The sequence below is a fragment of the Myotis nattereri genome, assembly GCF_964212035.1.
Source record: "Myotis nattereri genome assembly, chromosome: 16".
In the NCBI taxonomy this organism is placed as follows: Eukaryota; Metazoa; Chordata; class Mammalia; order Chiroptera; family Vespertilionidae; genus Myotis; species Myotis nattereri.
This window is the reverse complement of record NC_138091.1, coordinates 31,594,019-31,615,472: the sequence shown is the minus strand read 5'-3', so window position 1 is coordinate 31,615,472 and position 21,454 is coordinate 31,594,019. Positions and strand designations below refer to the sequence as shown.

At 49.5% G+C, this 21,454-nt stretch overlaps 1 protein-coding gene across 11 annotated transcripts in view; it reads right to left on the bottom strand.

Annotated features, from left to right (window-relative positions):
• The window catches only part of MSI2 (musashi RNA binding protein 2), a 348,010-nt gene that overhangs the window by 223,077 nt on the left and 103,479 nt on the right, over nt 1–21,454 (bottom strand). For all 11 annotated transcript variants that reach the window (XR_013996953.1, XM_081109236.1, XM_081109240.1 and 8 more), the window contains exon 6: nt 1,426–1,518. Coding sequence is in view for 10 of the 11 variants with exons in the window: in XM_081109236.1 (XP_080965362.1) it covers nt 1,426–1,518 (93 nt within the window). In the remaining variant the exon portion in view is untranslated. The remainder of the gene's footprint in view (nt 1–1,425; nt 1,519–21,454) is intronic.

The following is a 21,454-nucleotide window of genomic DNA, read 5'->3' as shown; positions in this document are numbered from 1 at the left end:
CCCACGCACTCAGCTATTCTTCAGAACCGGCCAGAGTGAACCAGCCCCCGACCGGCGCTGCAGACAGAGCCGCGGGGAAGGTGTCATCCATGACCGACCTGGAAGGGCAGCTCAGTGCCACTCTGAATGCAAGGCTAGGCTGGAGGAGGTTGGGTCTCTTTGTTGCATGTTCTCCCATCCATGAAGAAATTGATTAATACCAGAGACAAAAAAAAAAAATCTCCATTTAGAGGCTACATAGAGGTCAGGACACTCTTCCCAGACAGCAGCTCAGACAGGACACACCTGGGGACAGGATCATCCCTGCCCATCGCCTTGGGCAAATGAATAAGCACAGAACCTTCAGATGGGGCAGTGGGCACAGTACCTTTGTGCCACCCAAGGCAAGCGTGACAGCGATTGGAGGGGTGCAGTGGGGGAAGTGAGGAAGCTTAGAACAGGAACAGGGCCGTCTCACGGATGGGGCCCTCTGCCATGTCAGCCTCTCAGCAGGGGCTGGGGGGCGACGGGGGACACAGACACGTGCAGAAGGAACCATCTCACACCTGGCTCCCAGGATAATGCCTACAACTACGCACAGATACAGGAAGCGGAAAGCTCAGACACTTGGCCTGCCAGTCTCCTGGGACATAGGGGCCAAAGGGGTCAGTCCCCCAAAAGCTGCCCTGCTGGGGCCCTGAGGCAGACGGCCGTCTGAGGCAGCATGGCATCCTTGGGAAGAGCCCACTCTCCCAGGCACCGGCTCCCCCACCGACTAGAAAGAGACCGAATCACATAAACACAGCACCAGGTTCCGCATCCTGTCTGTCTGTCGGACTCCGTCTGTCTGGCACACACACTCTCACACTCCTTTTTCTGACTGATCTGCGGCATTCCGTGTTGCTCTCAGCCGGTTCCAGCAGCACAGCCCAGGGGGTTAACTCTGCTGCTGCCTCCCAGACATTCTGACAGGTACAGGCCCAGCATCCTTCCCGGGTTTCCTTGGGCACTTGACAGGGAAGGGTTTAGCTGCCAAGGGCCCCAGGGGGCCTCCTCTCTCCACCCGTGATTCAGAAAGGCACAGAGGAAGCCAGCCGCCTCACAGGCTTCCAGCAGCTTCTGTGGGAGCCCCTGCCCTGTGACTCAGGCCCGCATCCCTCCCAGCTTCTGCCACCGCCAGCTCCCAGCCCCAGCCCCAAGTGGCCAGCAAATGCCAGCACCACCATGCTCAAAGGCCACTCTGTCTGCTCCTGCAGGCACGTGGGCACTGTGCCAACCGCAGGCTGGGCTCTTCCATCTCAGCTCCTGCCGAATTTCACTTCAATCTTGACGGCCAAGTTCAAGGGCACGGCTTTTGAAGGACACAGCTGTGGCAAAGGCAGGGGCCACGGCAGCCACTTCTAAGGACTGATCAAGCGCATCTGGGCACCCCGACGCACTGCCTACCTTGCCAAACTGCTCGAAATACTGCTTTACATCTTCCACCACCGTGTTCGCAGATAACCCGCCTACGAATATTTTCTTCGTTCTTGTTACCATCTGCAAAAAATAACAAGAGGCAGACATGGGTTAACCAGGTTATCTGAAGCAATGCTCGCCAAGACGTTGAAACAACCCACTTTCCACATTTCTCTAGGAAGGCAATTTTAGACAGGTCCAAGGTGCAAGAGTGGGCCCCGCAGATGTCCCGGGGTGCTGGAGACAGTCAGTCTGGAGATCTCGGGCCTCCAGGTCGCAACCCAGAGGCTCACATTTCCAAAAGGCCCAGAGTGGCTCTCAGGACCCCCTTAGCCATAGTGCACAGCTTCATCCTGACATACTGGCACAGAGAGAAAAGTCGCGGGTCAAAGCTATTTAAACCTAAGAGACATGAACAAACCAGAACTACGTGCACAAAAATCTGCTGCCTGGAAAGTACCCATAAAACCTGCCAATAAGAAAATCACACGCGATTCAAACGTGTGTGGACTGTCCACACTCAGCTGTTCTGGGTGGTGGTATATGTCGGCCAACAAGACAGACACTGGCCTCACACACAAAAACCACCCTCCCAGCTCAGTCCCCAGTCCTCCTTCCTTTCTTGATTTCCCATGATTCACCCTACACACTGAGTCAAGCCCAACTCATCCCCAGGTCTCCACACCTCTGTCCACCGAAGTCCCTCTCCACGCCTAAGTCTCCCATGGCAAGTTGTGACCATCCTCCAGGATCCAATGACCTTCTCCAGAATTCAAAACACCTATACAGTCGCCCCATGCAGTGTTCTTCTCCCTCTGAATTCCCCTAACACTGTACCATCAGCCTCCCCCGGCACTCACCACATTCTACCCAGTGCTGATGGCATCCATAACCCTGGCTTCCTCACTTCCTCCCCCAGAAGGTGGGCTCCTGATTGCTCCCGGCACCGCGCAATGCCACATACAGGTCCAGCCGGGCACATGGAGCCCGGAAATGTCTGGTGGAAGCAAAAGTGAATGTGTGTGGCCACATTTCAGAATCCCACCAGCTCCAAAGCAAAGGAAGAAGGACGCGCAATGACATAAGCTATTCAGAGCAGCAGAGACCCACAATCTTAACAAGAAGGAGCCGGGAAGAAGAAAGAAAATAAAGTTCATTCTGAAGCCTGAGTTTAGGCTATCCTTCAAAGCTCAGAATAAATGTGCATCAGAAAGACACCTTATACAGAAAACTTGATAAACTTACCCTCACTGCCCCCTCTCCCACTATCATTTCAAAACACCCTCATGCATCTCTACATGATTTCAGACGGGTAAAGACTCCCAATAGTTTCATTTTAGATTTTTCATTCATTTTTTTTCTAATGTCAAATAAAAAATTAAAGGCTCAGTGGGTACAGGGTCGCCAGTTTGGCTGCATGTAATAAAAAGCACAATGTCTTAACTCGGGAGGAGTCCAGTCACAGTGTCTACATGTATCAAATCACCAGGTCGTATGCTGTAAATACCTGACAAAAAGGCACTGGACACCTGCTTCCGGGTCTCAGTCTGGGTGTGACCCTGGACAGGCCTCCCCCTGAGGTCTGGGTTCTGTCCTCTGCACAGTGAGGTCCTGCTCCAGGTCCTGCCTAACTCTGAACTCTCACGAACCTACACGCCTGGGCCACGGCGGAGGCGGCTCCCAGGCATCGGGGAGCTCACACTTCGGCTTAGCAACCCCCAGAGGGGACGTGAGCCACCACAGCCTGCTGACTGAGCCCAAACGGGAACATCCTTGGAAAATAATGGACTTCCTGCACTATTTTAAGAGGACACTGCCCTAGCAACTTCCTGTCGGCTGTGAGAGCCAGGCCGTGGTTTGTACTTGTGTGCAGAGCTGTGATTTACTGTTCTTCATCTCCTTCAGATGAATGGGGCATAAGACGTGATCATGCATGTGAGGACAGTCTATGAAGATCCCCCCAGTGCCAACACCACCAAGCCCCAAGAACCTCTTGTTAAGTGGTGCCCCTTACTGTCCACCCGCCTTCTTATCCATCCCTTAAGTCTCTGCTGGAACACGGTCACCTTTGTGGTGAAACTCCAGCAGGCTCCTTCGGATTCAAATCTCTCTTTACACTCACTAATTGCCAGATGTTACTAACCTAACTTTCCTAATGTATTCATTCAGCAGATATATTAATTGCTAGGTGCTGGACCTTACATTTTAATATAATACGGAATTTAATCCACTATAAAATGGAGATAAAATAATTAGACTACCACACAAGGTTCCTATTAGGAATAAATTAAATAACATGTCAAAGTGCCTAGTGGGACACCAGGTAGATACTAATAAATGGTCACTGTAACTGATTCTAACTCAATTGCTAAATGTATCCTTCAAAGCTCAGAATAAATGTGCATCAGAAAGACACCTTATACAGAAAACTTGATAAACTTACCCTCACTGCCCCCTCTCCCACTATCATTTCAAAACACCCTCATGCATCTCTACATGATTTCAGACGGGTAAAGACTCCCAATAGTTTCATTTTAGATTTTTCATTCATTTTTTTTTTTTAACCCCAGCCAAGTAACTAAATATCTAAAAAGAAACACTAATGTGATTTAAGAACATGCGCAAGCGGAGTGTTTGACATAAAGAAACGCTGGGGAGGCACTCATGGTCTCAGCCACACATTGTTTAGAGCAGGTGGGTACAGAGCAGGCCTTATTTATACTCCAAATGTGCACATGGACCCGGAAAATTAAACAGTCAGCGTGTCTTCATTCCAAATAACATGAATCAACAGAATGCTCATTCCCCAGTAACTGGTTAAATGGAAAGGTCCCCTTTTGCAGCCTCCACTGTTGCCTCAGCCGTAAACTTGCCAAGACTCGGAGTCCTAAACACTGGGGCAGACACCCAGCTATAAATCTACGCAGTCCTAAAAAAATATTTAAAACACTTTTTTTTTTCAAAGAAAGATGAGAAATCCCAGGCCCCAGCCAATGGGGCAAAGTATTCAAGTTACTAAAACATCCTCTCCGGGAACCAGCTCGGCTACGGTGATGGCTCCCACTCTGCAGCAAACACTAAAAGGAAGCTGGTTTAATCAAAGCCTTCCGAACGTGAAAAGGCCATTGGGAAGATGTGCAACACTCGGTTAGCTGCTCACCGATGCCTGGGCTGCAGGAGAGAGGAGCATGGCTGGGGGCAGCAGGGCTCTGTGTGTGACCTCTCCCACCTGGGGCGCGCAGGGAGGAAGGGGGGTGATTTGCTTGGGGAGTCCTGGTGGCACCACTGCTAAATGGACTGTGCACTGTTTGAGGGTTTGCATCCTGGAGAGGGACTCAGGAAGCAGGCAAGGACTCTAGAATCACACATTTTCCCTCCATTCCCCCTGCATCTCCACAGCCGCCAAGGAGGACTGGGCAGGAAGGGGAAAGGGCGGGGACGTTGTGTCCAGGTTCTCGGGGGACAAAATGGAGGTCCTCAAATTCTCATCAATAGTAGCCAATTTTCTGTGAGTGTGTGTGTGTGTTTGGGGGTAACTCTAATCCCAATACTTGAGTCTTAGCTTCTAGTTGCCCCAGGAACCATGTGGTACCCCCAGAACTTTAACCCTCTTCTGATCTTGGACACAGTGAGCAGGACAAGTTACCCACTGCTCCCTGACTCTAGTCTGTGCGTTATAAAAAAAAATCCTCTCCACCCACAACGCAGACACAGAGCCACCTGTGTCGTCTTCCTGTGTGAGCCCGCCGGGTAACCGTTCCCTAACCCACAGCCTTCACACCGACGTGGCACTTAACCACACAAGGTGGGGGAAGCCAGGCGCTGCACACCGGGCCTGCTCAGCCGGCCTGTGTGGCCCCCGGGGTGCACCTGGATGGAAAGAGCTGCCCATCTGTTCCAGAGAGAGAGCACAGCCCAAAACCCATTAGGAAACTCATCTTAGATTTCCTTGGCTTCGAGTTCTTGGTGGAGGGGTTGCAGAAAACACTTCAGTGTGCAAATGCTTCCCACTCTCAAAGACACCAGATACCCACCAGGAGCCCTGCACCTCTGGGGGACAGCCTGCCCTCAACAGATGCCCTCCTGTGGTGTAAGGCAGCACTCCGGGAAGTGGTGTGTGTGTGTGTGCGCGCGCACGCACGTGTGTGTGTGTGTGCACAAACGTGTGTGTGCACGTGCACGTGCACAAACGTGTGTGCATGCACACGTGTATGTGTGTGTGTGTGTGAGACACATAGGGAAGTGGGGGGTGTTCAGACTCACAACTCAACGCTGCAGTCTTGCATCTAGACCCATAATTTAACTAAACAGCACTGCTCTCTCCACAAACCTCTTGGCTCCACAAAGAAAACCCCAGCACCATTCCAGTTCAGAAAATTGCTGTTTACATGACAGAACTGGCCGACGCCAGCTGCTAACTGGAGTTGCCTAGAACATGCCATCTTCCTGCCTCTGACCTGAGAGCTGGCTTTTTTTTTTTTTTTTTTTTTTTTCAAATTCATAGATTCCCTTTTTAAAAATGTGTGGCCATCTGAAATGGTCCCTCCGAGAGGGGCCCGTGGTTGTATTTTTATAAAAATAGGAGAAAGCAGGTGTGTGTGTGTATTCGGAGTGTGGGGTGAAAAGAGAAATTACACTTAAAATGAGACTGAAGGAGAAAACTTAGCTCCAACAACAGCGCTAGCCCCAAAATATTAGTTGTCACACAAGAAAACAACAGCAAATATTTCTTAATCCTGACAAATGCATGGGAAGGCAGGAAACAGCTTGGGGGAGCGTTGAGTGGGTATGAGAGAGGTCTGGAGAAATTGTCAGCTCTTGCCATCATCATGTTCCTGAAAAGAGTTCAAATTCCCCTGCAACAAATGAGCCATGCTCACTGCCCAGGAACACAGGCACGTTGACCGGTGCTCTCCCATCTCTGGGAACCCCAAGGTGAGAGAACCCAGGAAAGATGCTAGAATTCTGGCACTGGGTAGACTGGACTGTCCACCATCCCATAATGCAGATGGAAAAATCAAGTCCCGGTGGGATGACTCAGGTGATAGTTAAGCCAAGGCAGAGTGACAGGGGTTAAGTTGGCCAATATCATGTGGTTTCATCCCAGATTCTGAATTTGGTGAGCACGTGGCTGTCCTGTGTCACTCTGCATTTGAGAATTAAACCCCATCTTTATGTGGCAAAGATCTATCCAGGCTGACCGACATCACTGCAGTCCTAACTCCAAGGCTCCACTCCTTAAGGTGTTTCTTCCAAGGGGCCTATCCTCCAAAATTCCTAAGTTCTCCTAGTTCCTCTCTCATCCTTCTCTCCTTCCACTAGGCTGCCACCACCACCACCACGCCTACCACCATCACATCTGAATCCAGTGGCAACACTCACTTAACATACAAAACCAGAATACAGGTCAGGTATGGGGATCTTCTCCAAATGGTTCCAGAATCACAGGTGGGAAAGAGACTGTAGCAAGCTGACGACAGTCCCCACCAAAATTCATGTCCATCTGGAACCTCAGAATGTGATCTTACCTGAAAATAGGTTCTTTGCAGATGTAATTAAGTAAAATATCTTGAGATGAAATCACCCTGGATATAGGGTGGGCCTTAAATCCAATGACAGGTGTCCTTATGAGAAGAGGAAAGGGGACACAAAGAAGGTCATGTGAAGATGGATGCAGAAACTGAAGTGATGTGTCTACAAAGCAAGGGATGCTAAGAACTGCCAGCCGCTCCCAGAAGGCAGGAGAGAGGCTTGGGATGGCATCGCCATCAGAGCCTCCAGAAGGCTCTGCCAACACCTGCATACAGGCTCCTAGACTGCTGAACTGTGGAGAACACACTTCTGTTGTTTCCACCACCCAGTGTGTGGCCATGGGTCACAGCAGCCCTTGGAAACTAACACAGAGACCTCCTGGGAGATGCCCCAGGGCACCACGGCCTCGGCCTCCCCTTTTCTTGGTGACAGTGCACTGACAGTCCACATGGAAGCCAGTCTGGCAGTTCCTCCGATGATTAAACATAGGGTTACTAGATGACCCAACAATTCCGCTCTTAGTGTATACCCAAGAGAAACTGAAACATGCGTCTACCCAAAACCTTTTACACACAATCTTCACAGCAGCATTGTTCATAACGGCCAAAAAATGGAACGACCCAAATGTTCATCAATGGACGAGTGGAGGCAGCAAATGTGATGCATCTGCACAACGCAGCATTGTTCAGCCACAAAAGGAATGCAGTACTGACACATGCAGTACCACAAGGCTGAACCTTGAAAACGTTATGCTAAGTGAAAGAAGTCAGTCATAAAAGACCATATATTATATGATTCCATTCACAGAATGTTCATAACGGAGAACTCTAGAGAGGCAGAAAGCACATTAGGGGTTGTTTAGGGCTGGAGGGGGGGGGTGGTGGCTTAAAGGGGTGATGGGGTTTCTTTTTGAGGTGATGAAAATGCTCTAAAATTGACTATGGTGATGGGTGCACACATCTGTGAATATACTAAAAACCACAGAACTGTATACGCTTTAAATGGGTAAATTATATGGAATGTGAATTATATCTCAATAAAGCTGGGGATTTTTCCTAACAGCCAAAAAGATCCCTAAGTTGAGAGTCTGAATGCAAAAGGGGCTTAAGGTAAAGCCAAGTGCGCAAAACCGTGTGCTCTCCGAGGCTTCATCCGCCAGCTAATTCCATGGGCCTCGATGCACCCACAGTTGACCACTGGACAAAGGTGAAACAATTTCTGATGCTGCCAACTGCAGAAATTAATTTAACTTCAGAGGAAGCTAATTATAAATATAACCCCAAATGTTTCTCAGAGTACTCTCTCCGTGTCTACAGCTATTAGCCGGAGAGCACAAGGGTTCAGACTACCATTTGGCAGTCCCTCTAAATAGCTTTAAAATTGGAAGGAAAAAAAATACCCTTCCTCTATATGGTGCTAGAATATAATTTACACACAATTATCCGACATAGGTTACAGCATTACCGCTGGTTAAAACAACAGTAACTCACCGAAACGAGAAGGTGATCTTGTAATGAAATGATCAGGCTGCTGCAGCAGGGAGCTCAGACTCCCCACCCTCATCTCTGAGCCCTCTGCCTGGCTCCCTCTGAGGCTAATTTAAAAAATACTACTTCCTCTTACCCTTGGGGAAAAAGTTGCAGCTGGCAAGGCTGACCTGTCCACAGATTGGTATCTGAGAGTAATATCCTAGACTGTGCCACTCAGGCTGGGGCTGGGGGCGGTAACAGAAAAAGGTGCAGAGATGGAGTGTTGCCTTGGAAAGCACAGGAAATTAAGGATCGTGACCCGTGCATCAACTGATACTGAGTGAGGTGGCTGGCTGGCTGTCAGCCCAATCACAGGCACCGAGCTGCTCTGCATCCACAGGTAATTTTCCCACCACCCATCCTTCTTGGAGCCCACTCCCCAATACTTGCCACAGATGAGTTGCACTCACTATGAGAAAGGCCCCAAAGACTCTCTCCAGTGTTCAACCAATCTGTAGATGCAATTAAAACCCATAATCTGTACAGCAGCACAATTAAGTGAGCATGCTTTACTGTTGGTCCCCGTGCCAGGAGGCCGTGCATTTCTGCACACGAACGAGGCGCCTCCTAAGCCCCAGCAAGGGAAAGGCAGCCAAAGCAGATTCTTACTAAACCTCAGAAAGAGATGGGGAGGAGGGCGGGCTGGTGGGAACTCGGGTCCTTCCATCTGTGCCTGCCGCTCCGGCCTCCGGAGCCCCATGCGCCTACCCAAAGGGGGATTCTTCTGAAGATGGGGAGGGTGACTCACGGTGAGGGGTAGGGCCCTGGAAATGGTGACACGATGGTCTCGGGCCCCTGGCTAAAGCAAAGGTCCAAGGTGATTTTGTCTTACAGAAACGATCCAAAGGAAAACACAAGTTTAAAGTATCTTCTCTCTGTCCACATAGTTTTGCATTTGCAAGCCCACCTGTGTATCCTGAGACACACTGGCTAGCCAGCCCTGGCTGGCCAGATGCAGTTAGGTCAAGTCTGTGAACAATTCTGGGCTTCTCTTTTCACCTTTGAAATACGGGCATAAGACCCTGGTCTTAGTAAAACAGAGATAGCAAGCATGAAAGCATTACTCCAAAAACACAGCCCATAGGAGGCCCCGGTATCCTAAGGAAAACCAACCCGGAGCCTGTGCCTCCAACACAAGCCTTCCAGAGAGCTTCTCCCCAGCTGGAGTCCCCCCAGCGCCCAGGTCCTGGCTCAGAGGTGCCTGAGCCCCTTCTCAAGGGCCAGGCCAGGGTCACTGAAGCCAGCCTGTGTGCAGGTTTATGAACACACAGCCATGGCGATGAGTTCAGAGCATCTTCTCTACTTCCCAAACTGCTCTTTTCAGGGCGCCTGGGTAGCAACTACCAGAGAGATGGTTCCTACTCCAAGAGTGTGTGTTTCAAAGTCTCTTGGAACCTGAACTAAATACCACTCCCTTACCTGCCACCCTGGAGGGCCTCTGGGTCCTCCATGTGACGCGAGGAAACCTCAAGGGCCAGGCTGAGAAGCCATGTCTGAAAGGACGGGCAGGAGCACAGACCCTTGGTTAAGGAAAACCCAGGGTCAGGGTCCGCTGTGTCCTGGGGAAGACTGCTCAAGAGATGACTCCTAGAAGCCACCCTCTGGTAAACTGGGAGCCACCTGCGAGATGAGGCCCCTTGTCATCAGCAACAACTGAATGGCTCTTTAAGGAGAGAAAAAATAAAAACTTTGCTGTAGACAGGCTCTGAAGCCAAGGTGCCCCACCCCCCAAACCCTCCAGTTGATTTCATGAAAAGAAGGAAATGGCAGCCTTAACCCTTAGCCTTGATTACCACCATTAACATATTTTAGATGCACATGGCAATCAGTTCCTGATGAGCCAGTTCTACCTAATCCACGGAGCTCAGCCAGGCTGCAGGTTCACTGACACTCGCGCGGTACAGCGTGCTCAACCCTGCCTGCCCCGTAGAATCACCTGGGGAGTCATTAGAACCTGACACGGGGCCCCACCCTGGGGGAGTCTGCTTCCCTGGTCCATGGAGAGGCCCGGGCATCGGGATTGTTTAAACATTTCCCAGAAGATTCTAATGTGCAATCAGGGCTCTATAAGAAGTCGCTCCTGCCCTCCTACGGGAGAAAGGTGGGGGGGGATGGAGACCTCAACAAAGCAAAGGTTCTTTTTCATTATTACCGTACTGAGCAGAGGAGGGGGGAAAGCCACGGAAGAGTGGAGGAGCCCGGGATTGAACCCAAGGCACTGGGATTGAGTCCCAGCTCGGCCACTTCCCTAGCTGTGTAATATCAGGTGAGTCATGCGTAAAGTGGGGGCAATACCGATATGTCACAGAGCTGCTGTAAGCATCACAAGGGATAAGTATATACAAGCACCTGGCACACAGTAGGTGCTCAAAAAAATGTGTGCTGAGTCCCAGAAGAGCGAGAATGATGATCAAGAGGGTAAGAGAAGATAAACTGCAGAGGACTGTGTCTGGTGGCTAGCCACAGGCATTCATTCTCTCATCAAATGTGTTTTGAGGACCTACTATGTGCCAACCACTGGGCTAGGCTCTGTGGAATAAGACCAGGTTTCTGTATCAAAGGTGCTTATGGTCAAGTAAAAAGCTGTGTTATTATAGCATGGTGGGTGGGGTTGAGGGTACAGGGCTGGGCATGACTTCAAGGGGGGCTTGGAGGTCAACAGGAGGCAGCCAGGAAAGGAAGTGAAGAAGGGCCTCTCCAGCAGAGGCTGTGGCATCTTCCACGTTGGCTGAAGGGTTGCACGTGGATCTGAAAGACCACAGCACAAGGTGTCGATGGGATGCAAGGAGGAGAGGGGCTGGCCAGGGAGGTCATGCCAGGGAGGCAAGGGAAACCTTCACAGGATTTAAACAGGGGAGCAACTCTTCAATCGGGCCATTAAAGACAAAAGCAGGGACACTGTGGGGGTGGTGTCACCTGAATGCTTACATGTTGGCAAGGAGGCACAGGCAAGAGCGGCTACGAAGCATGAACTGGGAAGAAGGCACCTATACACCAGTCCTAGTGACCAGTGTGTGGCCTGGTATCAGCCCCCCCAACACCAGGCCCGTCCCTGCTCTGCCATTCTACTGTTCCAGAAACATCCATGGGGTGGGAGGGAATGTGGGGGCAGGTGGAGGAGGCATAAGGAGAGATAAGCACATTGCACTCTTGGCGTGGTCGTCTTCGGAAACACTCAGCCATCTGTTAGGTCATAAATTGTATCTGTCAAGAAAAAAGTCAAGCCCCCCTACCCCCCAGCATGTGCTGGTCTGGCCCCCTGCCACCTGCCACAAGCAACTTCCTTTGAGGGAAGAGGAGGGACCCAAAGAAGTGTTTGCAGCGCAAGAGGGAAGTCAAGATAATCACGAGCAATTCTCTCCACCTTTTATTAAATGTCTCATTTCTCAAGAGATGGAAGGTGAATCTTCCTAAATCCAAGAGGGCCTTGAGTCTGGGAAGAGGACCAGGTTCCCATCCCAGCACCTGAAGCTGGGAGGAGAGAGAAAAGAAACCCAGGAATCTCAACTCTGCCACATGTACACGAGGTGACCCTGGCGAGTGACTATCCCTGAACTTGAGTTTCTCTCTCTACAAAATGGGATGAAAAGAGCTAATACATGGAATGTGCTCAGCACAGAGCTCGGATAACCGACACACAGAGTCCCCTTCTCCCTCCTTACCACGGTCCCTTCCCTGCCTGGGACTCCGCCTCTACCTGGCTGTGAACGGGGATCAAACCTTCCCTGTCTCCCCCACAGACTAAACAACCGAAGGAAAAGCAAGCACTTGGAAGAGGCACGTCCTCTGCACATTTAAGGACTAATTATTACCAATTCTCCTAATTATTATCAATTCCACTTCCCTCAGATTTTTTTCCGACACCGCCCAGAGGCAACCCACTCCCAGCAGTGGTACTGGGCAACCATGGTATTTCAAGGGTTGAAGATGCTCCAGCAAAAATTCTATCTCAACGCAAAGCTGTGTCTTTATCCACCTGAACCTGGGCAGCCCCTTACCCTACGTAACAGATTGTTCCAAATGAGAAAGGTCATTCTCTAACAAAGATGAAGCTGTCCGTGCCTCAGAGGTAGTATTTCTCTGCGACACCAATATCCTAATATGTCTGTGCTCTCCTCGTGCCAGTAACATATTTCTATAAATCGTCACATAAAAGAAAACTTTATTTTCCATAGGGATCAACAGGGGGGAAAATGAAACAACAGTTGCAATAAAAACATCACCCATCAAGCAGAGCGCAGGCTGCCAGGAACTTTACTAAATGTGTAATGTTACAGATGTTTTATAGCCATGATGTCTGTTCTATTTAAAACACTTGCACTAGGCCACCAAACACGGAAAAGAGAGAAAGGAAAGCTATGTTCCCCAACGCGCCCAGCCCGGCTAACTGGTCTGGGCTGGCTGTTTATTGAGGCAAAGAGGTGACTGGGGAGCCGTAGCTGTCGGCTGAAACGTGGAGGGCTCGTTTTGTAGTTCACTCTGGAGAGCTGTCGAATCAGCCACACAGCCCCGCCGGCGGCGCTCGGGCCCTCTGAAGGGCACTTCTGCCTGGAAGACCAGGATCTTCTATGGGGAAATTGCCCTGCACCTGGCAATGCTTAATAAAATCTAGTTCCCTTCCCTCCAGGAAGAAAAATATGCCCGGTTAAACCTCATTTGTCCAATGACACTCATTCATTCTCACCACAAACATTTGTTCAGTGCCTGCTATGCAAAGGTACTGAGTTAGGGACTCTCAGCCCGATCAGCCACGGTTAGGACGCCCCCCAGAATGGAAACCTCAAAGCGGGGGATGTGATCAGTTCACCCTCCTAGAACGGAAGCCTCCTAAAGTTAGTAACTTTTGCCTATTTTGTTCACCACTGTATTCCTAGCATGTAGAAGAGTGCCTGGCACACAGTAGGCAATCAGTAAGCACGAGCTGAACGAGTGCAGGAATATTTCCTGCTCTGAATTACCAGGATGGTGGATGAGAGAAGGTCCCCAGGCACCCTCCTTGTCTCCTCTCTTTCCCCTTGGGTAATTCCAAGCACTCCTTGTTGCTAAGCTGACATAAGCACCAAGAAGATAAAAGGCCTCGTTGCTCAGAAGAACAGCTGGCCAGAGTTCTGGTCGGGAGCCACAGCGCGCACAGACAGCGCTGCAACTGAGAGTGCCTGCTGGATGGGGTCACACACCCGCCCTCCCACTGGGAGAAACACAGCTGGTGGCTGGAGAGGGGCATCTTCATACACAAAAAGGACGATTGGTGACTCCTGACAAGCAAACACTGGAAAGGTCTAGGAAAACAGGGAGGGGCCTGAAACCTCCGGCAATCACAGATTCAGGGATGATATCAGGGTCTGCATCCGCTGCCCCTGATTCATTCCACGCGACATCAAACTTGAATGACTACCTAGTCCAGTGATGGTGAACCTATGACACGCGTGTCAGAGGTGACACGCGAACTCATTTTTTTGGTTGATTTTTCTTTGTTAAATGGCATTTAAATATATAAAATAAATATCAAAAATATGTCTTTGTTTTACTATGGTTGCAAATATCAAAAAATTTCTATATGTGACACGGCACCAGAGTTAAATTAGGGTTTTTCAAAATGCTGACACGCCGAGCTCAAAAGGTTCGCCATCACTGACCTAGTCCCCACCGGGATGTAGGAGCCCAAACTAAAAGATTTCGTTCTCTAACCTTAAGGATCTCACAGAGGCCTGACAAAAACACGCAATGGCAAAAGTACACAAAAATAGACAGAGGGAAATGTGATGAACTCTGGCAGGATAGTCTGAGAAGATTTCGAAGACGAGATGCCTGCCTAGGGTTTTTAAAGGATGAACAGGAGTTTTCCAGGAAGACAAGAAAGAAGGGCAGGCAGAGTCATGATGGTATGAAATACCACGGTTTCAGGCACTAAGTTTGGCACAGCCAAAAACCAAGCAGAAAGGAGGGTTTGATGAAAGATACAGAAGGAGGCAAAGGTTCGATGCCAAAGAGTCTTGTAGACATGACCAAGGAGACTGGACTTCATCCTTTCAGTAAGGGGTAAGCAATTTTAAGTGGAAGAATAGCATGACCAGCTTTGTGTTTTAGATAAGTCACTCTGTAGAGACCGGGAGACAGTTGGTAGCTTATCATAATAGTCCAAGATGAAGGGACCCTGAACTAAAGCAAGGATCTTTTGCATAACAAACAGGAAAAGATTTAAGACAGAGCAGGAGACAACATTATCAGCACTGGGTAAATGGCCAGAAGCAGAGATGAGGGAAAGGAAGGAGTTGTGAATTTACTGGGTGGCTGAGCCAATGGCGGTGTCACCAACGGAGATAAGGAATGCAGACGAAGCAGGTATGCGGAGGCATGATAAATGTGTTCGGTTTGGGTATGTTAGATGTGCGGTGCCCGTAGGACAGGTTGTGTATTTGTACTAGAGCTCAGGAGAAGGATCAGGACAGGGGACCCAGACTGAATTCACCCATGTCCAGGTGGCCACTAACATCAGGGAGTGGTTGAGATGAGAGGGTAAAGGAAAAGCCGGGACAAGGACAGAAGGAATCACAATATCTCTTGGAAACCCAAAGCAACAGCCAAAGAAAACAGGAGAGAAGCAAGAAAAAAAATAAGAAGTTTGACCAACTACAGCATATAGCCCCTTGTTCTATGTCCCTTCCCTTGAATTTAAGTAAGCTTGTGACTGCTTCAGCCAATAGAGTATAGCAGAAGGGATGTTGTGTGAATTCCAAGGTGGGGTCATACAAGGTATGTCAGCTTCTAGATTGATCTTTAGAACAATCACAGTTGGAACCCTGAGCCACCACGCTGCCACGCTGTCAGGAAGCCCAGCGTTATATGGAGAGACCCCATGGTGGGCTCCTTTCTTCGAGCCATCCCTGCCCAAGCACCAGGCATACGTGGGAATAAGCTTTTCGATGATTCCAGTCCTTTGCCATCAAGATCTCAAGTCTCTCCAGCTGAGGCCCTAAACCTGGTGAAGCAGAAACCAGCTGGGGCTGCTCTGCCCTGTCTGAATTCCTGACCCAGTGATTCCCTGAGCATAATAAAATGGTTGCTTCATGCCCCAACCCAGCGGTTCTCAACCTGTGGGTTGCCAACCTGTGGGTCACCAACCTGTGGGTAGCAACCCCTTTGGGGGTCGAACGACGCTTTCACAGGGGTCGCCTAAGACCATCGGAAAACACATATATAATTACATATTGTTTTCGTGATTAATTACTATGCTTTAATTATGTTCAATTTGTAACAATGAAAATACATCCTGCATATCAGATATTTACATTACGATTCATAACAGTAGCAAAATTACAGTTATGAAGTAGCAACAAAAATAATTGTATGGTTGGGGGTCACCACAACATGAGGAACTGTAATAAAGGGTCGCAGCATTAGGAAGGTTGAGAACCACTGCCCTAACTGGTTTGCCTCAGTAGATAGAGCGTCGGCCTGTGGACTGAAAGTTCCCAGGTTCGATTCTGGTCAAGGGCATGTACCGTGATTGCGGGCACAGCCCCCGTAGGAGGTGTGCAGGAGACAGCTGATCAATTTTTCTCTCTCATCGATGTTTCTGACTCTCTGTCCCTCTCCCTTCCTCTCTGTAAAAAATCAATAAAACATATTTTTAAAAAATGGTTGCTTCAAGCCGCTAAATTTGGGGGCAATTGCTTACAGAGCAATGATAACTGTAACACTAAAGTTAGGGCATTTCAAATGGAAGGGAATGATGAACAGTGTCCAACAACATAAAGATGTTTTGAACGGGAAAGAGAAGGCAGGTCTCAGCGTCTATGGATCCAAACCTGAGCCACACGCTTCCCATGACTGAATATGGTACTTGCAAGGCCAACATCTACATGCAGCTTGTCAGCGAACTCCATGCTGCCTCATGAGCAAGTCTCCAGGGCAGGCCCAAGGGTGCGCTGAGAACCTGGAGTGACTTAGCAGTCTGTGGTTAGCTGTGAGCATTCATTTGGGGGAAAACCTTATTCTGATGGCAACTGGCACTGAAGATGTGCCATGAAAACAACTGCCCCATGGCATGCCACCATGAGCTTGCTGTGGTCAATGCTGCTTTTAGAAAAGTAGAAGTCTAAAAAGGTCAGTTTTTGTGTGTTTTTTCTGGAGAGAAATCAGTATTTCTCCAAGGCAGTGACACCTAATTCATCTAATGCACTTATCACTGTAAATATCAGTAGTTCGTGAGCCACCTTAAAACTAGGCTGATAAGCAATCTGTTTTAAAAGCCCTTTCTTGCCCTTAGCCAAAGGCACTTAGTTCTCTCTTCCCGAGTGAAATCTGGGCTTTTAATACTCAGGATACACCTGAAACTATGATCGCCTAGCACAGCTGTTCTCCAAGCAGCACCTGCAGCTCAAGGCGACTCACTTCCCACCCAGTCATCATGTCTCTGGGCCTCCTGGCTTGCTGGGAAATGTGGCATTCGTCTCCCTGGCCAAAAATCCTGGCCCTCTAAAGAGCTGCTTGGTCTGGCATTCTGCTTCTGTTGCTCAGAGGCCCTGGCTGCCCTAAACCTTCTCTGTGTCCCAAAGATGATCCAGTTCAAAGGACTGTGTTAGAACATGGGGACTGAGCCATCTGGGACCCTGCAGAGCACTCAGTCTGCACAGAGACCTAGAAATGAAATAAGATCCAGGGGTACAATTAGCCCAGACTTGATCTTATCAGACCTTCTCTTTTGCAAAATTTCATCAAAGAAGATTTGGCTTAGTTTTAACTGTCCCTTAATTAACACAATTTTTTTTTTTTTTTTTTTTTTTGGTGCCCGTGACCAGAATCGAACCTGGGACCCATGAGTCCACAGGCCAACGCTCTATCCACTGGGCCATTAATTAACACAATTTCTAAGCAGCTACTTTGGAATGAAACCTAGTGGGAAGAGAAATGAGAAGTAATAACTGGGACCATTGTCCTTGGAGTGGTGATGGCGGGGGGGGGGGGGCGGGGGGGGGGGGCTGACATTTGAAGCAGGAAGACAAGACATCAAAAATCAGCAGAGCCGAAACCGGTTTGGCTCAGTGGATAGAGCGTCGGCCTGCGGACTGAAGGGTCCCAGGTTCGATTCCGGTCAAGGGCATGTACCTGGGTTGCGGGCATATCCCCAGCGGGGGATGTGCAGGAGGCAGCTGATCGATGTTTCTCTCTCATCGATGTTTCTAACTCTCTATCTCTCTCCCTTCCTCTCTGTAAAAAATCAATAAAATATATTTAAAAAAAAAAATCAGCAGAGATTTCAAGGTTTCAACCTTTGTTACCAGGTTCCATGCTACCTCTGCAGCCCTGCTTCCCATTCATCCCCCTACTCGGAGCTCCAGCCACGCTGACGACCATGCTTGCACTTCCACACCCCAGGCCTTCACTCAGGCTGCCCCTTCCCTAGGATGAGCCTTCTGCCTTTTTGCCCTACATGAGTCCAAACCCTCACATCTCAGTCCAAATGTCTTTGTGCAAATGTCACCAGGCCTTCCATGACCCCCCTATTTAACAACTGCAACCCCAGCGCTCCTTGGACCTTCCCCCAGCCTACCTGCTCACACACTCTATGATTTACTTTTTTTATTTCTTGTCTGTCTCTCTCCCACCAGAAACTAAGCCTCGTGAAGTCAGGAATTTTGTCTATTTTGTTCATAGACTATATTCCCAGTACCTGGGTCCTAAGTGACATTCAAGAATGATTTGCTGAGTGAATGAATGAACATGCTATGCATCTCCCCTCAGTCACCATGAGCGACCCCTTTCTCTGCACCAGCACAGGAAGTAAACTGCCCTGAACAGCGGCACTTTATTTCATTCTGCTTCCCAGTATCACTCGATACTTACCTATGGGACTCAAGTCCCTTGCAGGAGGAGACCATATTTATTCACCTCTGTATCCCCCAGAGCATTGGTGGTGCTCAAGTGTACAATCTACTGAATCTAACTTAACAATCAAATCGCATGGAAAATAGGCAAAGAACACACAGCTCATAGAACGATATACCCAGGTGATTCCCGCTGCCTTCCTCCTTCCTTGTGAGGCTTGTCGTGTGTGTAGAGCACAGAGCAAGGGCTTCTGAAAACGTCAAGATAAGTAAGACACACGTGTGCAGTCTCCCAGTGGGCAGCTACCAGCCACCTGTAGCCACTTAAACTTAAGTTGTTATTAACAATTCAGTTCCAGTTGCATTAGTCCCACTTCAAATGCTCATTCACCACATGGCCAGACAACTTGCTGCTTTCTCAGCACAGAATATCTCCTTTGTCCCAGGAGGTTCGAACGGACAGCAGCGACATCGACAGTCCAGGCCCTCCACATCGAACCTTCTAGTGGGGCACATGGGACAGGAACAGGAAGGACCGGGAGGACCGATCTGTTAGCCAATAATAAAGGAAGCGGCAAAGGGCTGGGGCTGAGAGGAGACAGGTGTCACCACCTGGGGGACAGGAAGAAGCAGGACAGGCTTCCAGGCCCAGGTAGATCTATTTGAGAGGACCCTCTAAAAATGGGTGGGTTTTCTAGGTAAAAGAAAGGGGGGCTATTCCAAACCTGGAGAGGACAGAGTCCCACACAGAGGGACTCGGGGGCAGACGCGGGGGCCACACCAGGGGCCACGCTCTACCCCCCTGCTGGCCAGCACTGCTCCCAACTAAAAGTCCAATGGCTCGGCCTCAGAAGCCTCCATTCTGAAACCGAGGGGTGTACGCCCAAGTTCGGCAAGCCAGCTTCCTGGCCCCTGCCCGGCCACCCATTGTGGCTTAAAGACATTTATGCACTCTCTGGGGCTCAGCGGGGAACTTTTCCAGACACAGAATGAGGTCTTAACCAGGTGCTTGAGATGCAGGGCACAGCCTGGTTAACGCTATTGTGGAGCTCGGCAAGGACCGGATGCATTTCTGCAAGCAGCTAATAATAAAAGCAGGAGGAGGGGCAGGTGGGAAGTCAACCTGGCATTTACTGGGGATCATCCTCCTCCCCACCCTCCACCCCACCCCAGACACCTTTGTGACAACTTGCCTCTCTCTCCAATTAGCCTGTTTTCAGCAGCCAATACCCAACCTGCTAGGTCCTCTATTCAAGAGCCTTTTACCTAACATGCACATACTTTACAGAAAAGAAAAAGACAGACAGACAGACAGATATTTCTAAAATGGCCAGACCAAAAAACTAAGAGGATTAAGGGTGCTGTATTCAAGAACAAAGAAAATTCTGGAAACCTCCTGAACAGACCCAGCCTGCCCCTTCCTATTAAGCAATCAAAAACCGACAAAGAACTGGACATATGGGCGCCGAGGAGTGTAAGAGTCCGTGGGCCACACTAGGGGCCACGCTCCACCCCTCACAGCGTCCAGTCTTCCCCTTATCACCAGCCTGCAGGTCAGAGCAGGGCCTCTGCCTGTGTGCCTGGGGGGGGGGGGGGGCGAGGAGGGGTCCACGGAGGGGTAAAAGGAGGGAGAAACAAAGCCGAGAAATAACTTCCTGACAGGCTGACAGCTGACATTCTTAAGTGAACACAGGATGTGCCAAGAAATTATCAGGCCTGGCTTTTCTCCCCCTGATAGATGACCAAAAAAACAAAGACAGAAAACGAAAAAATAACCACAGCCATACACATCTCATAAATCACGACTTTTATGAATGCTTCGCCACATAATAGCAACAGTTCAACAGGATAAAGACACCTTTTTGAATGTAACAGGGAGAGCCTGGACATCTCTCCCGACCTGGGACGGGTGGCAGGGAAACTGAACTCTGAGACAGAGCAGGGCTTTGGGAAAGCAGATTTAGCAGGAGAGACAGGTGATGGTTTTTCTCCATCATTCTCAAAACACAGGCATAGCGAAGCTCAGAGAAGTGAGCTGGACAGAGAGCAAAGCCCAACAGGAAAACATACGTGTGAGTGAGGATGTGTCTGTGAGGAGATCAAGAGTGAAACGGGAACTTGGGGTGGGGATGGAGAAAATGTGAGAATGGGTGGAAGCAAGATGGAGCATCTGTGGCTGAACCCCATCAGAGGAATGTCAGGCTGGGGGCCAGCAGTTCACGGCGACATTGAACTCATGCAATCGGCCCAGGCGCTCACCACAGGTAACACTGCAGGCCCAGGAGCGGGCGCAGAATGCAGCTCTACTCATTGTAGCATCTCACTGGCTCCAAGTTCATCACAGGCAGGGAGAGGGGCATTCAGTTGGGGGTAAGGCCTTCCTTCCTCATGGGAGGCTGACTCACTCCAGAACCTTCTCTCCAGGTGACCCACACTCAAAGCCTGACACGCCGACACCCCTAAACTTGATGAGCTAAATAAGAAACTAAGAAAGGAACTAACAAAGATATCTTCCAATGCCTCAGTCAGTGGGATGTGATGAGTGATAGGATGTGAGGTCTTTAGTTCTAGCTTCTTCTCTGCCCCAATCATCTGAACCAAGGTGGAGAACATCTGGCCCATGGGCTGTATAAGGCCTGTGAAACCATTTGGTCTGGCCCTGCCAAGGCATTAGGGGTAAGTTCATTAAATGTCTGACCAAATATAGCAGGCTAATGTTTAAGCTGATAATTTTGTATGGCCTACGAATGATGTTATAAATATCCAAATGGCCCTTGGCAGAAAGAAGGTTCCCCACCCCTGATCAAAACAAATTAGCTTGGTGGGGTTTTTAAATGATGAAGATCAGGAAAAGAAAATAATGCATCTCTTTCCAAATTCTGCCACGCGCAGAATCCAGACAAAAAGATTTGTGGTCACATATATTTTAAGCACTTGTAGTTAGATGACTACTTTCCCAGGGCAAGTCATCACCAAGATGAATGGGCCTAAAGCTCTGAGCACGGCCGGCTCTCCACGAACATTTGCTGGGCAGAATTGTACCGGCGCGCCCTACTCGCCTGGCCACGGCTCCAGATTCCCTGCGCTCTGGCCAGCGTAGAATTCCAGCTACCATGACGCAAGAGGAGA